The following is a 12,140-nucleotide window of genomic DNA, read 5'->3' as shown; positions in this document are numbered from 1 at the left end:
TTCCTTGTGAGTTGCATAGAGCTTGTTCAGTCAAGCTTTCAAAGGCTAAATCCATCTTCCCGTTTTTGTAAATAAAGTTTTACTGGAACACAGTCATGCCAGTTAATTGATGTATCATCTTTGGCTGCTCTCATGCTTCAACAGTAGATGACTTTGCGCAGGTTGGACAGAAACTGTATGTCCTGCAAAGCTTAAAACATGTATGAAGTGAGCCTTTACAGAAAAAGTTTGCTGGCCCCTGGGCTTCAGTTCAGTTCAGTTCAGTCGCTCAGTCGCGTCCAACTCTTTGCGACCCCATGAACTGCAGCATGCCAGGCCTCCCTGTCCATCACCAACTCCTGGAGTTTACTCAAACTCATGTCCATCGAGTCAGTGATACCATCCAGCCATCTCATCCTCTGTCGTCCCCTTCTCCTTCTGCCCCCAATCCCTCTCAGCATCACGGTCTTTTCCAATGAGTCAACTCTTCTCATGAGGTGGCCAAAGTATTGGAGTTTCAGCTTTAGCATCAGTCCTTCCGATGAACACCCAGAAGACCATAAATGTCTAGCTCACTTCAAGTTGGTTTTGTTAAATTTCTGTTTCCTCACCTTTGGAACTGTAAGAAAAATATAACGATGGCATTTATGAAAATCTGGAGGGGAAAAGCACCCATAAGCCTATAATTATGGCACAGACATTTTCACAGTTTCACTTGGCCTATAGTGTGTGTTTTCCTTTAGAGATCTGCATTCAGAATACGCAAGCCATTTTGTGGTCATCCTCCCCCTTCTTAGTATCAAACTGTAAACATTTCCCCATATTTCCACCTTCACAATTATTTTTTAGGGGCTATGGAGCATAATAGCTGATATACAGATTTCAGCCAGCCACCTAAAAATCCTCTGGTGGATGAAAGGCTCTCAACAAGTAGTCATCTTTGGGTCTAGTGATGGAAGCAAGACTGTATTAACTTTCAGTGTATAACTTTCTGTGCTGTTGTTTTGAAATCGTACAACATAATTATTTTATTTTAAAAAGAAGTAGACACATTTTTTTTTTTCGATTAAAAAAAGACCTTACTCTCTGCAGAAAATATTCCAAAAAGGAAGACATTTACCTTTGAATGCTGTGGGAAGTCATTGGATTTGGAGATGGAAAACCTGGGTTTTAGCCCTTGAGCAAGTCACTGAGTTTTCCTCTCTCATCTATAAAGTAGAGTCAGTTTACTTGTCCTGTTACTTTGTTTTGAGAATCAGAACAACGTACGTATCTAGAAGTCCTTGGTCAACTGTAAATGGAGGAAAAACTGTTCTTATGAAGTGGAGAAATGTGTGGGCACCTAAGAGACCCCAAGACATGTCAGAGTGCCTGGGGTTAACAATAAGCTTAGCTGTCATGTCCTTGGTCGCACCTGCTGACTTTCAGGGTTCCAAGGGCAGAGAGAATTCATTCTTGAAGTTAAGAATGACTCATAGGAGGAAGAATTTTTCAAGGAAGAGTTTTTTCCAATTTGTGAGGGAGTTTCTCTTGAAATTCTTTATCTGTCCTGTTAGCTGGAAACAGTGCATATTACAAGAGCAAGATTTCGATTAGCCCAACACTTCCCATAGTCTCTATGGACTCTGTTTTATAATGTTATTCTAGGGATTGTGTTACTTGTTTGTGACTAATGATGGCAAGGCAAATATTAATGAGGGTATCATAGTCTGCTATGGCTTGTTGTCATAAAGCATTACAAATTAACTACTCTGGAAAATAAACCAAGGGCATTTTAAAGGCAGGAGAAACAGACTTGTAATCTTTTTACAGCTCACTTATGCTTATTAGCTAATTCACTGAATCTACACATTTAACAGCATTCCAATGAATGGAACTCCTCAAACTGAAATGACTTTAGTGATAGTACAGAGGCCTCAGAGGGGAGAGATGGACTTTATGAACACTCATCACAGTTCCATGTGGCCCAGAGTGCAGAGTCTAGCAGGAGTGGCCTTTTCACCCTTAGCGAGGCTTTTGTGCAGCAGGGGCTCTTTCTTCCTCTTCAGCCTTAGCTACTCCAGAAGGCAAGGTAGAAGAGGTCTCAGACCTGGGAGGGGAATGCTTTCCTCAGCTGCAGATCCTCTTCAGGTCCAGCCTCTAAGAATCACAAGCCCCAGGAGTCAGAACTTCCCACTTTAAAGAGAAGAACACTGAGACAGGGACAGGTGAAATGTCATCCAGGGTCACTCAGACCTATCCTGGCAGTACTGGGGATAAAACTCAGGTCCTCTCACCACCAACCATAAGGGCAGGGGTCTCTTTCTAAATTGCCATCTCTCTCCCCACGTCCTGGATCAGCCCCTCTTCCTCTTCCAGGGAAGACAGTGACAGTAGGTCCCCTGGGACTAGAGAATCTGCTGGGAGCTAAGGCACTAGGTCCTCAGGAGGCCCGACTTCGGAGTTGGTGTGAGATGAGCTCTCTGCCACCCAAGAGGCAGGGAATAGGAGATTTGGTCGGTGGGACCTGAGCCACTGGAGGCCCCGAGGAGCTGTGAGGAGAAGTAGAGAGGACGAAAAGAATAGAGAGAAGATGCAAGGGCACCCTTCCCCAGGGCCTGACTGGGTGGCCCCTTACATGCTCTGAAATGTGTTCAGTTTTATGCAATAAAACAGTCCTTGCACTGCATCTAGGGAAAGCCTAGTTCTTTTGCATCTAGAGATTTGAAAGCAAAAGGTTCACCCCCATCATCCCTTAATGCTGTCCTTCTGGTAGTATTTTTGTGGAGAAGGAAATGGCAACCCACTCCAGTACTCTTGCTCGGTAAATTCCATGGATGGAGGAGCCTGGTAGGCTACAGTCCGTGGGGTCGCGAAGAGTCAGACATGACTGAGCGACTTCAATTTCACTTTTCACTTTTCACTTTCATGCATTAGAGAAGGAAATGGCAACCCACTCCAGTGTTCTTGCCTGGAGAATCCCAGGGACCAGGGAGCCTGGTGGGCTGCCGCCTATGGGGTCGCACAGAGTCGTACATGACTGAAGTGACTTAGCAGCAGCAGCAGCAGCAGCAGCAGGTAGTATTTTGGAGAACACATGAACACCCATTTTGGGTGACTCCAGGGCTCTCTGTTGGTTTAACTGCACCAACCAGCCAGGTAGAAAGTTCTTTATGGGGCTAAATGAGGCAGGGAGAAAAACAACTTCATCAGTTCAATTCAGTTCTGTTCAGTCGCTCAGTCATGTCTGACTCTTTGCGACCCCATGAATCACAGCATGCCAGGCCTCCCTGTCCATCACCATCTCCCGGAGTTTACTCAGACTCACGTCCACTGAGTCTGTGATGCCATCCAGCCATCTTATCCTCTGTTGTCCCCTTCTCCTCCTGCCCCCAATCCCTCCCAGCATCAGTCTTTTCCAATGAGTCAAGTCTTCACATGAGGTGGCCAAAGTACTGGAGTTTCAGCTTTAGCAGCATTCCTTCCGAAGAAATCCCAGGGTTGATCTCCTTCAGAAGGGACTGGTTGGATCTCCTTGCAGTCCAAGGGACTCTCAGGAGTCTTCTCCAACACCACAGTTCAAAAGCATCAATTCTTCGGCGCTCAGCCTTCTTCACAGTCCAACTCTCACATCCACACATGACTACAGGAAAAACCATAGCCTTGACTAGATGGACCTTAGTCGGCAAAGTAATGTCTCTGCTTTTGAATATACTATCTAGGTTGGTCATGACTTTTCTTCCAAGAAGTAAGCGTCTTTTAATTTCATGGCTGCAGTCACCATCTGCAGTGATTTTGGAGCCCCCAAAAATAAAGTCTGACACTGTTTCCACTGTTTCCCCATCTATTTCCCATGAAGTGATGGGACCAGATGCCATGATCTTCATTTTCTTGAATGTTGAGCTTTAACCCAACTATTTCACTCTCCTCTTTCACTTTCATCAAGAGGCTTTTTAGCTCCTCTTCACTTTCTGCCGTAAGGGTGGTGTCATCTGCATATCTGGGGTTATTGATATTTCTCCCGGCAATCTTGATTCCAGCTTGTGTTTCTTCCAGTCCAGTGTTTCTCACGATGTACTCTGCATAGAAGTTAAATAAGCAGGGTGACAATATACAGCCTTGACATACTCCTTTTTCTAATTGGAACCAGTCTGTTGTTCCATGTCCAGTTCTAACTGTTGCTTCCTGAGCTGCATACAGATTTCTCAAGAGGCAGGTCAGGTGGTCTGGTATTCCCACCTCTTTCAGAATTTTCAGGAGTGAAGAGGGAGTGATTCCCCCTAAACTTACATGAGATAGTCTAGATCCACAGTCCTCAACCAACCAGGGACTGGTTTTACAGAAGACACTTTTTCCATGGACTGGGGGGCAGGGGATGGTTTCAAGCTGATTCAAGTGCATTACACTTATTGTGCACTTTATTTCTAATCTAATGCCACCATCGATCTGACAGGAGGTTCTGGCCCAGAGGTTGGGCACCTCCGATCTAGATAAAGCCATCTATCACCAAGCCTGCCACGCAGGAGGTTCTTGGTGATGCTCTGGCTGTGTTTGAATCCAGATGGATCCCATCTAGACAGAGGAGATAAAATTATGGTGGTGTTTACATCTCTCTCCATTCCAGGCTGAGGGTAGTTTTCCCTCTCACGGACTCCAGCCCTCACACTTGTATTTGGGAGTAGATCTGATAAACCTTTTACACTGAGGTGTAAATGAAGGGTAACAGCTCACAGCAGCAGCCCACAAAGTGGGTTGTGAGGCACCTCAAGGTGTTAATAGTTGTTTCTTGGCACACAGAGTTCCACAGTTGAGTGAGTTTGTGAAGGGTCATTTACTATATTTCTCTCCTGGGGATTCACAGTGCACTGAAGACTCAGAGAAGTTGTGTGGTAAAGAAACTGCCTTAACTTTGTTTAATTCAGCATTTCACAGGTCTCTTTTACAGAATTCTTCTTCTTTTTTATTTAATCATGGAATATTTATTATCATCTTGAATAAAGCTTTTTGGGAAATTCAGGAATAGAGCAGGACTGTCTTTCAGGTGTTCATATCCTCTTGTCCTTTCATACATATTCTTATTTTTCTATTATTTCTGTTAGTTTTATGTATTTATTTTTAATTAATCAATTATTCTTTTTTGGTTGTGCTGGGTGTTCGTTGCTGTGTTTGGGCTTTCCCTAGTTGCAGTGAGTGGGGGCCTCTCCTTGCTGCAGCCCGCAGGCTTCTCATTGCGGCGGCTTCTCTCGTCACAGAACACAGGCTCTAGGCACATGGGCTGCAGTAATTGCAACACACGGGCTCAGTAGTTGCTCTGTGGCTTGTGGGATCCTCTCAGACAGGGACTGAACCAGTGTCCCCTGCATTGGCAGGCGGATTCTTATCCACTGTACCACCAGGGAAGTCCTCCTTGTTTTTTATTTTTACTTTTATTGTGGTCTGCACTTAGCTTGCCATCTAACCTCTTGACAGATTCTGAGTGTACAACACATACTGTTGACCAGGAGCGATGTGGGGCAGATCTTTAGACCTTATTCCTCTTACTTAACTGAGAGATTACGCCTGTTGATTAACAACTCCACCTTCCCCCAGCCCCTAGTAACAGCCATCCCAGCCCCAGAGTTTATGAGTCTGACTATTTTAGAAAACTCATATACGTGGAACTGTGCACTGCCTGTCTTTCATATTCTCAGCTGGGGATCAGGCTATGAGCCACTAACTGTGAAATTTCAGTCAAAGGTTAAGGGATTGTGGCCAGTGTGGGGCCCCAGAAATCACAGGCATCAACATGACTTAGGAATCGGTTTCTGCTAACCTCTCCAAGCCCTCCTGCCTGTCCCTGCAGCTGACGGATGTGCCTCAGCTGGTGTCTCTCACCCCAAACCCACCTCTCCTCTCCTTCCAGGCAGACATCTTTTCTGGGGCCATATTCATCAACTTGGCCTTGGGCCTGGATCTCTATCTGGCCATCTTTATCTTATTGGCAATCACCGCCCTTTACACAATCACAGGTGAGTCCCCTCGAATGGACCAGCCCCAACCCAGCTCAGGGTTAGGCACTTCTGAAGGGTGAAAGGAAGGAGCAGACGTGGCTTCTCCTCTGGAGGAAGAGATCCACGCAGGAGACAGTTTGAGGAAACAGTTGTAGGTGCCCCAGGAAAATCCAGTGTTTGTGGGAACAGGAGAGAGCTTGGCCTAGTCGGGAGAAGCAGAGCAGGAGGGCCGGGTGCAGGGAGAGGCGGGAACAGGGGGTCAGGAGTGGGAGTGGCGAGGCTAGGCAGGGTGAGCAAGCGGCTGCGTCCTGCGGGAGGAGGGTGCTCAGTGGGAAGTAGTTGAGGCTGGAGGGTGTAGGTGGTAAGACCTGATGGCTGAAGTGGGGTCACAGTGTGGGGGTCTTGAAAGTCATTTTACAGAGACCTTGGGTTTGACATGACAGGGGGTGAGGGGCACACACAGATTTTAGAGGAAGACTCAAGATGTGACTAGAGAAGCTGGAGACATTAGTAGCCATTGGGGGCACCTTTGCAGAGGTGTTGCTCTACTCTGATTAGGGGCAGGCAGGGTCGGTGATGGAGCTTGGTGCCGAGCTGGAGCCCCATAGTGGTGGGGACAAGTTGCTCAGACGGTCTGAGAAAACAAAGAGTGGACATGCAAGCAGCCTGTGAAATGTGCTGATTTGCTGATGTCCCCAGACATCTTGTGAGCTGTCAGCTCTTTGCTCTTCCCTGCTCTGTCCGTGGTGGCTGCTTCTCCTGGCTTAAACCATCACGTCAAACTCTCCATCCTCAAATAGGGAGAAGCTTTCTTTCCAAGGCCTTCCCAGCCTTTCTGTGAAAAGTGGAGCTACTGGGATATGTGGGTGGCAGACAGCTGTCACAGGATGAGGGAGGGCAGGAGGGAGGGCAGGAGGGAGGCTGAGGGGTGCCGAGATGTGCAGAGGGAGAGGGCGGGAGGGGAGGGGGGGAGGGGAGAGGGGCCGACGGGGCGCCCTCCCACCTGACGTCACACGCATCGCATCCTCTGCTCTTAGGGGGCCTGGCGGCTGTGATTTACACAGACACCTTGCAGACGGTGATTATGCTCCTGGGGTCCTTCATCCTGACTGGGTTTGGTAAGTGGGGCAGGGGCAGGCTGAGGAGGTGGGGAGGCAGAGTTAGAGGCCACTGGCCTGGGCAGTGAACTGGGCACACTCTGCCCTCCCTGGGGAAGTGGACTGGCCTGGATTGGCCATCACCATGGGTGTGCGGGGGACACCTTCCCCAGCCCTGGAGGTCTCAGGTTGGGTCTGGCCCAGGCAACATCTGGATTCCTTGCTGCCATCTATACAGTCTGGGCTAGTGGGCCCCAGGGTGGGCCTCTGATGTTATGGTCTTCTCTCCACAGAAAAACTGGACAAAAAAAAAAAAAAGATAAGGCTAAATATCTATCAGACTAAATATATTTAAATGTCACATCTTAAATCTTGGATTGTGTCATCTACATTTTAATGTTAAATGTCCTTTTTTTGGTGAATTGACCATTTTCTTATTTACTTCCCTATTTGACAAAAAAAAAAAAAATCAGCAACTCTGTAGTCCCCATCCCCCCAATTTTGAAATTTTATTTGTCTTAAAATCCTAAGGACAAGACCGAAAACCCTGCAAATAGAGGTACTTGTTATGGGAGGATATAAAATACCATTTTACTTTTAAGGGGGCCCATGCTTTCTGGGTGTCCTGTGAAGCCTCTTATTCTCTCTCTATACTGTATTTTCCAAGAGCTTCCATTTGGTTTTCCTTGGTGTCCTCAGGAGACTGGGGGAGGAGAAAGAAATGCCTTATTCTGCAGGGCAGGGGCTGGAATACCTTATTCCCACAGCCAAAGTGTGGCAGAGCCCCCGACATCCTCACCCATCCTCTTCCATCCCACCACACTGCTGGGATGGGGGGAGAGGCCTAATCTGTGTCCAGGATCCCAAAGGCCACTGCAGATAGCAGGTGGTGAGGGGCAAAGCAGAATCTCGGAATCTGGTTCAAAACCAAGGTCTATCTTTTAATAGTTCAAATACTCGCCCTTTGTAAAGAAGCTCGTGGTTGCAGTACTTTCACGGGTTATTGCTTTGGACCCACACAGTAGTCCCTGATGGGGCTGGGCAGGGTTAATAATCCCATTCTATGGATGAGAAAGCTGAGGCCCAGAATGGGATGAGATTGCGCAGTGCAAGTTCTGGCTGTGGGCTTCTCGGGCGTCCGCAGAAGAAGCTGCTGTGAAGAGCTGAGAGTTTCAGGAAGTTGATTTTTGCCACCAATGTTTTCCAGCTTTCCATGAAGTGGGAGGGTACAGTGCCTTCGTGACAAAATACATGAATGCCATTCCAACTGTGACCTCTTATGGAAACACCACCGTCAAGAAAGAGTGCTACACCCCGAGGGCTGACTCCTTCCACATCTTCCGCGATCCTCTCAAGGGAGACCTGCCCTGGCCTGGGCTCATCTTTGGGCTGACCATCATCTCCCTGTGGTACTGGTGCACAGACCAGGTACCCATGCTGTCGGACCTGGGATGAGAGAGGGTCTTGCCCAGGCTGCTGCAGAGCCTCCTGCCTTTTGTGCAGCTTGTAGGGTTGGAGCAGGCAGGGCAGGCTCCTATGGTCTGAGGTCTGCTGAGTCTTGGTGATGTGGGGGTGCCAGGCTGATGACCCGGGGTGGTGGTGGGAGCTGGGGTGGTCAGGACATGTTGTGGGGGTCTCTTGCTTACCGCCCCCCCTCATTGGGCTTTCCCTGGCAGGTCATTGTGCAGCGCTGCCTCTCCGCCAAAAACATGTCACATGTAAAGGCTGGCTGCATCATGTGTGGGTACATGAAGCTGCTGCCCATGTTCCTCATGGTGATGCCAGGGATGATCAGCCGCATCCTGTTCACAGGTGACACCTTTCGCTGGACTCGCCAACCTCTCTTTCCCACTTCAAAAACCCCCATGGCTCCCTCTTCCTTTTTTTGCCCTCTTGTTTTCTTGCCATGATTACAAAGCATCATTGTCCCCCTGCCCCAGACACTGAGTGATTTGAGGTCACAGAACTTGTGTAATTGTGTTCCCTGGTTCTTTACACGGACAGTTACGGTTTCCCCTTTTGCAGATTCTCCGAAGTCATGACGTGCCTCTAGCCAAGGCTTCTTCTGGCTAACGTTTACTCATCTTTTGCTCTGTGTCCCCCCCCACCCCCCACCGCCAGGTTATGGCGTGTGTTGCTGTTTGCTTGTAAGTCCTGTATGACTCTTTGCGACCCCATGGACTGCACCATGCCAGGCTTCCCTGTCCTTCACCATCTCCCAGAGTCTGTTCAAACTCACGTCCATTGAGTTGGTGAAGCCATCCAGCCAGCTCATCCTTTGTTGCCCCCTTCTCCTTTTGCCTTCAATCTGACCCAGCATCAGGGTCTTTTCCAATGAGTTGACTCTTCACATCAAGTGACCAAAGTACTGGAGCTTCAGCTTCAGCATCCGTCCTTCCAATGAATATTCAGGGTTGATTTCCTTTAGGATTCACTGGTTTGATCTCCTTGACAGTCCCTTGGCTCTTCTCCAGCACCACAATTCGAAGGTGCTCAGCCTTCTTTATGGTCTGATTCTCACATCTGTAGCTAGCTAAAGTCTGGGGACTATTCCCTCTGCTTTCCTCCCTAAGCATTTCTTCGGTTTTCCCTCCTCTGCCTAGCAGCTGTCTTTCCTCCCCAGGCAGAGCTTGGGATGGTCAAGACTGGCAGGGTGGGGGGATGGCATAAGAGGGCTTCTTGGGGGCTGCATTCTTTGTGAAACCACTTCAGGGCTGTGGGCAGGAATGTCCTGTTTGAAGCGCTGTCCTAGGTGGCGCTAGTGGTAAAGAATTCACCTGCCCAATCAGCGGACACAGGAGACGCACATTAGATCCCTGGGTTGGAAAGATCCCCTGCATAAGGAAATGGCTACCCACTGATTTTCTTGTCTGGAAAATCCCATGGACAGAGGAACCTGGTGGTTTATAGTCCATGGGGTCTCAAAGAGTCAGACATGAGTGAGCACCTAGCACGCACGCCCGCTTAACAAGGTGAATCCTGGGAACATTTCTGATGTCTGCTTGCTGACATGACTCTTCATCTCTCCTCAGAGAAAGTTGCCTGCACCGTCCCCTCAGAGTGTGAGAAATATTGCGGCACCAAGGTTGGCTGTACCAACATCGCCTACCCGACCTTGGTGGTGGAGCTCATGCCCAATGGTGAGAGCTGTCCTGGCTGGCAGGGTCTCTCTTGGGAGGCTGATTGGACTTGGGCTCTATCTACGTAACCATCTGTGGGCCTTCTGGGGCAAAGCTGTTTCTAAGCCTGGGGGTCTAGGAGAGAGAGTCACTCCAGGGTCCTTAATATTTGAACTTGTCTTTGCTTCAGTGGGAAGGAGGCCTCTGGCTTGGTTGGGCTCTGTGAGTCCTGGCACTCATCCATCAGTCAGGCAAGGGAAGGAGACCATCTGAAAATGTGTTAGGAAGAAAACACAAGTTTTTCATGCCCTAAGGTCTTTTGATGCTCTCCAACAGACATTAACATGAGGCTTGAACTAAATGGAATTCTACCTGGAGAATGAATTGACTCCTAGGTTTTTCCAAGGAAAAACATGGCAAAGAGCAATTTTAGCTCTAGAATGAGGGAGTTCAAGGCAGTAGGTAGATCAGATACAAGGGGGTGTCTCACTATAGAGAATGTGGGATCCAGGAGAGTGAGGACTTACAGTCCAGAATAGTTAGTTTTGGGGTAGACCTGTGTGTTTACTGCTCATCTTCATGTTGACTGAAAATCTAATTCTGGCTTAAGGCAGGGAAATCTCTTTAGGTTAGGGGCCCCAGGAGACCAAAAATTCAAAGGTATTCATCAGGAAAATTTAGAATAAACAACTTTTTTTTTTTTCACTGAAAAGAAACATGAAGATCATCTAGGCAAACCTGTTCATTTTACAGTTGGGAAAATTGAGGCCTGCACAGAGAAAGTGATTTTCTAAGGTCACTCAGTAACTCAGTGTCTGGCATGGTTAACTCTGCTGAAGGTGAGAACTGAGGAATTTGTATATATATTTTTAAACCACAGACTTGATATATGACCTTGGGCAAATCATTTTTATTCAACTTTTATAAAAATGGGAGTAATAGTTAACAATTTCACTGAGCTGGGCTGCTTATTAATTAAGGTTGCAGTTAGCAAGAATCATGGCTCTTTTAGAGTTCTGGCTGGGATTCTTGCCTCTGTTGGGGTGTTTATGCTGTTTCCTTAGACCTGCAGATCCTGAGTGAGGTAGCTCTGAACACTACACCAGAGTGAATTGTGCATGATAGAAAGCTGCGTGGCAAGCAAGACAAAATATTGTGTCTGCACAAACCATTGCCAGTCTTTTTGGCTGGAACCTGGCTTCTGTAAACACCTGATTCCCCAGTGACCTCCCTATGCTAGATCAAATGGATATTTTCCTTATATTCCTCAGTAGCATTCAGCATTATCGATCACTCCTCTTTCTTGAGTTATTCCCTCCTCTTGGATTCTATAATACTATTCTCTCCTGTTTTCTCCTCATCCTTTCCAGCTATTGCTTTTAAATCTCGTTTGCAGATTCAGCCTTCTTCACTTAGCTGGTAAATATTACCCCACCAATCCCTCACCAAAGTCTGTCAATGTTATCTCCTTATATTCATCTACCTCCTTTTGTTGTCTCCATCATGCTACTCTGATATGCCATTATCTGTTTCCTGGACTGCTGTAAAATTATGTTCGACAAATATTTGTTGAGTGAATAAATGAATGTGAGCTTGATAAGAGGTGATACAAAAAGGAGAGAGCTATAGCCCAGCTTAGCAATTAACTGGTGAATTACTCTGAGCAAAGGGCAGAGCTAAGACTTGAAGCCCTATAGACTAATTCCTTGAAATGGACATTTTATTCTATTACCAAAAAATGAGAAAGTTGGGTGATCTTCGTAGCTTCTATAGTTTGTAGTCTACATGATAGACTCTCAAGAGGAACCATTAAAAAACCCTCCCAACAAATGACAAAGTGATCAGAATAGGCAATCTTTATTTTTCTTCTCGTTAGGCTGCAGATTAAAACAAAGCTATAAAATTATTTACAGATACAATACCTAGAGGATGATAGAATAGTTTTCCAAAACTCTTATTAGATATATGAAAATATT

At 47.0% G+C, this 12,140-nt stretch overlaps 1 protein-coding gene across 2 annotated transcripts in view; it reads left to right on the top strand.

The window, feature by feature from the left end:
• SLC5A1 (solute carrier family 5 member 1) overlaps positions 1 to 12,140 on the top strand; it is a 54,275-nt gene that overhangs the window by 27,593 nt on the left and 14,542 nt on the right. For both annotated transcript variants that reach the window (XM_018060890.1, NM_001314323.1), the window contains 5 exon segments: positions 5,861 to 5,966; positions 6,986 to 7,066; positions 8,253 to 8,473; positions 8,722 to 8,857; positions 10,078 to 10,185. In XM_018060890.1, coding sequence (XP_017916379.1) covers positions 5,861 to 5,966; positions 6,986 to 7,066; positions 8,253 to 8,473; positions 8,722 to 8,857; positions 10,078 to 10,185 — 652 coding nt within the window.

The sequence above is a fragment of the Capra hircus genome, chromosome 17 (genome assembly GCF_001704415.2).
Source record: "Capra hircus breed San Clemente chromosome 17, ASM170441v1, whole genome shotgun sequence".
Taxonomy (NCBI): Eukaryota; Metazoa; Chordata; class Mammalia; order Artiodactyla; family Bovidae; genus Capra; species Capra hircus.
Note: the sequence above shows the minus strand (reverse complement) of the source record. Positions and strands in the feature narration are given on the sequence as shown.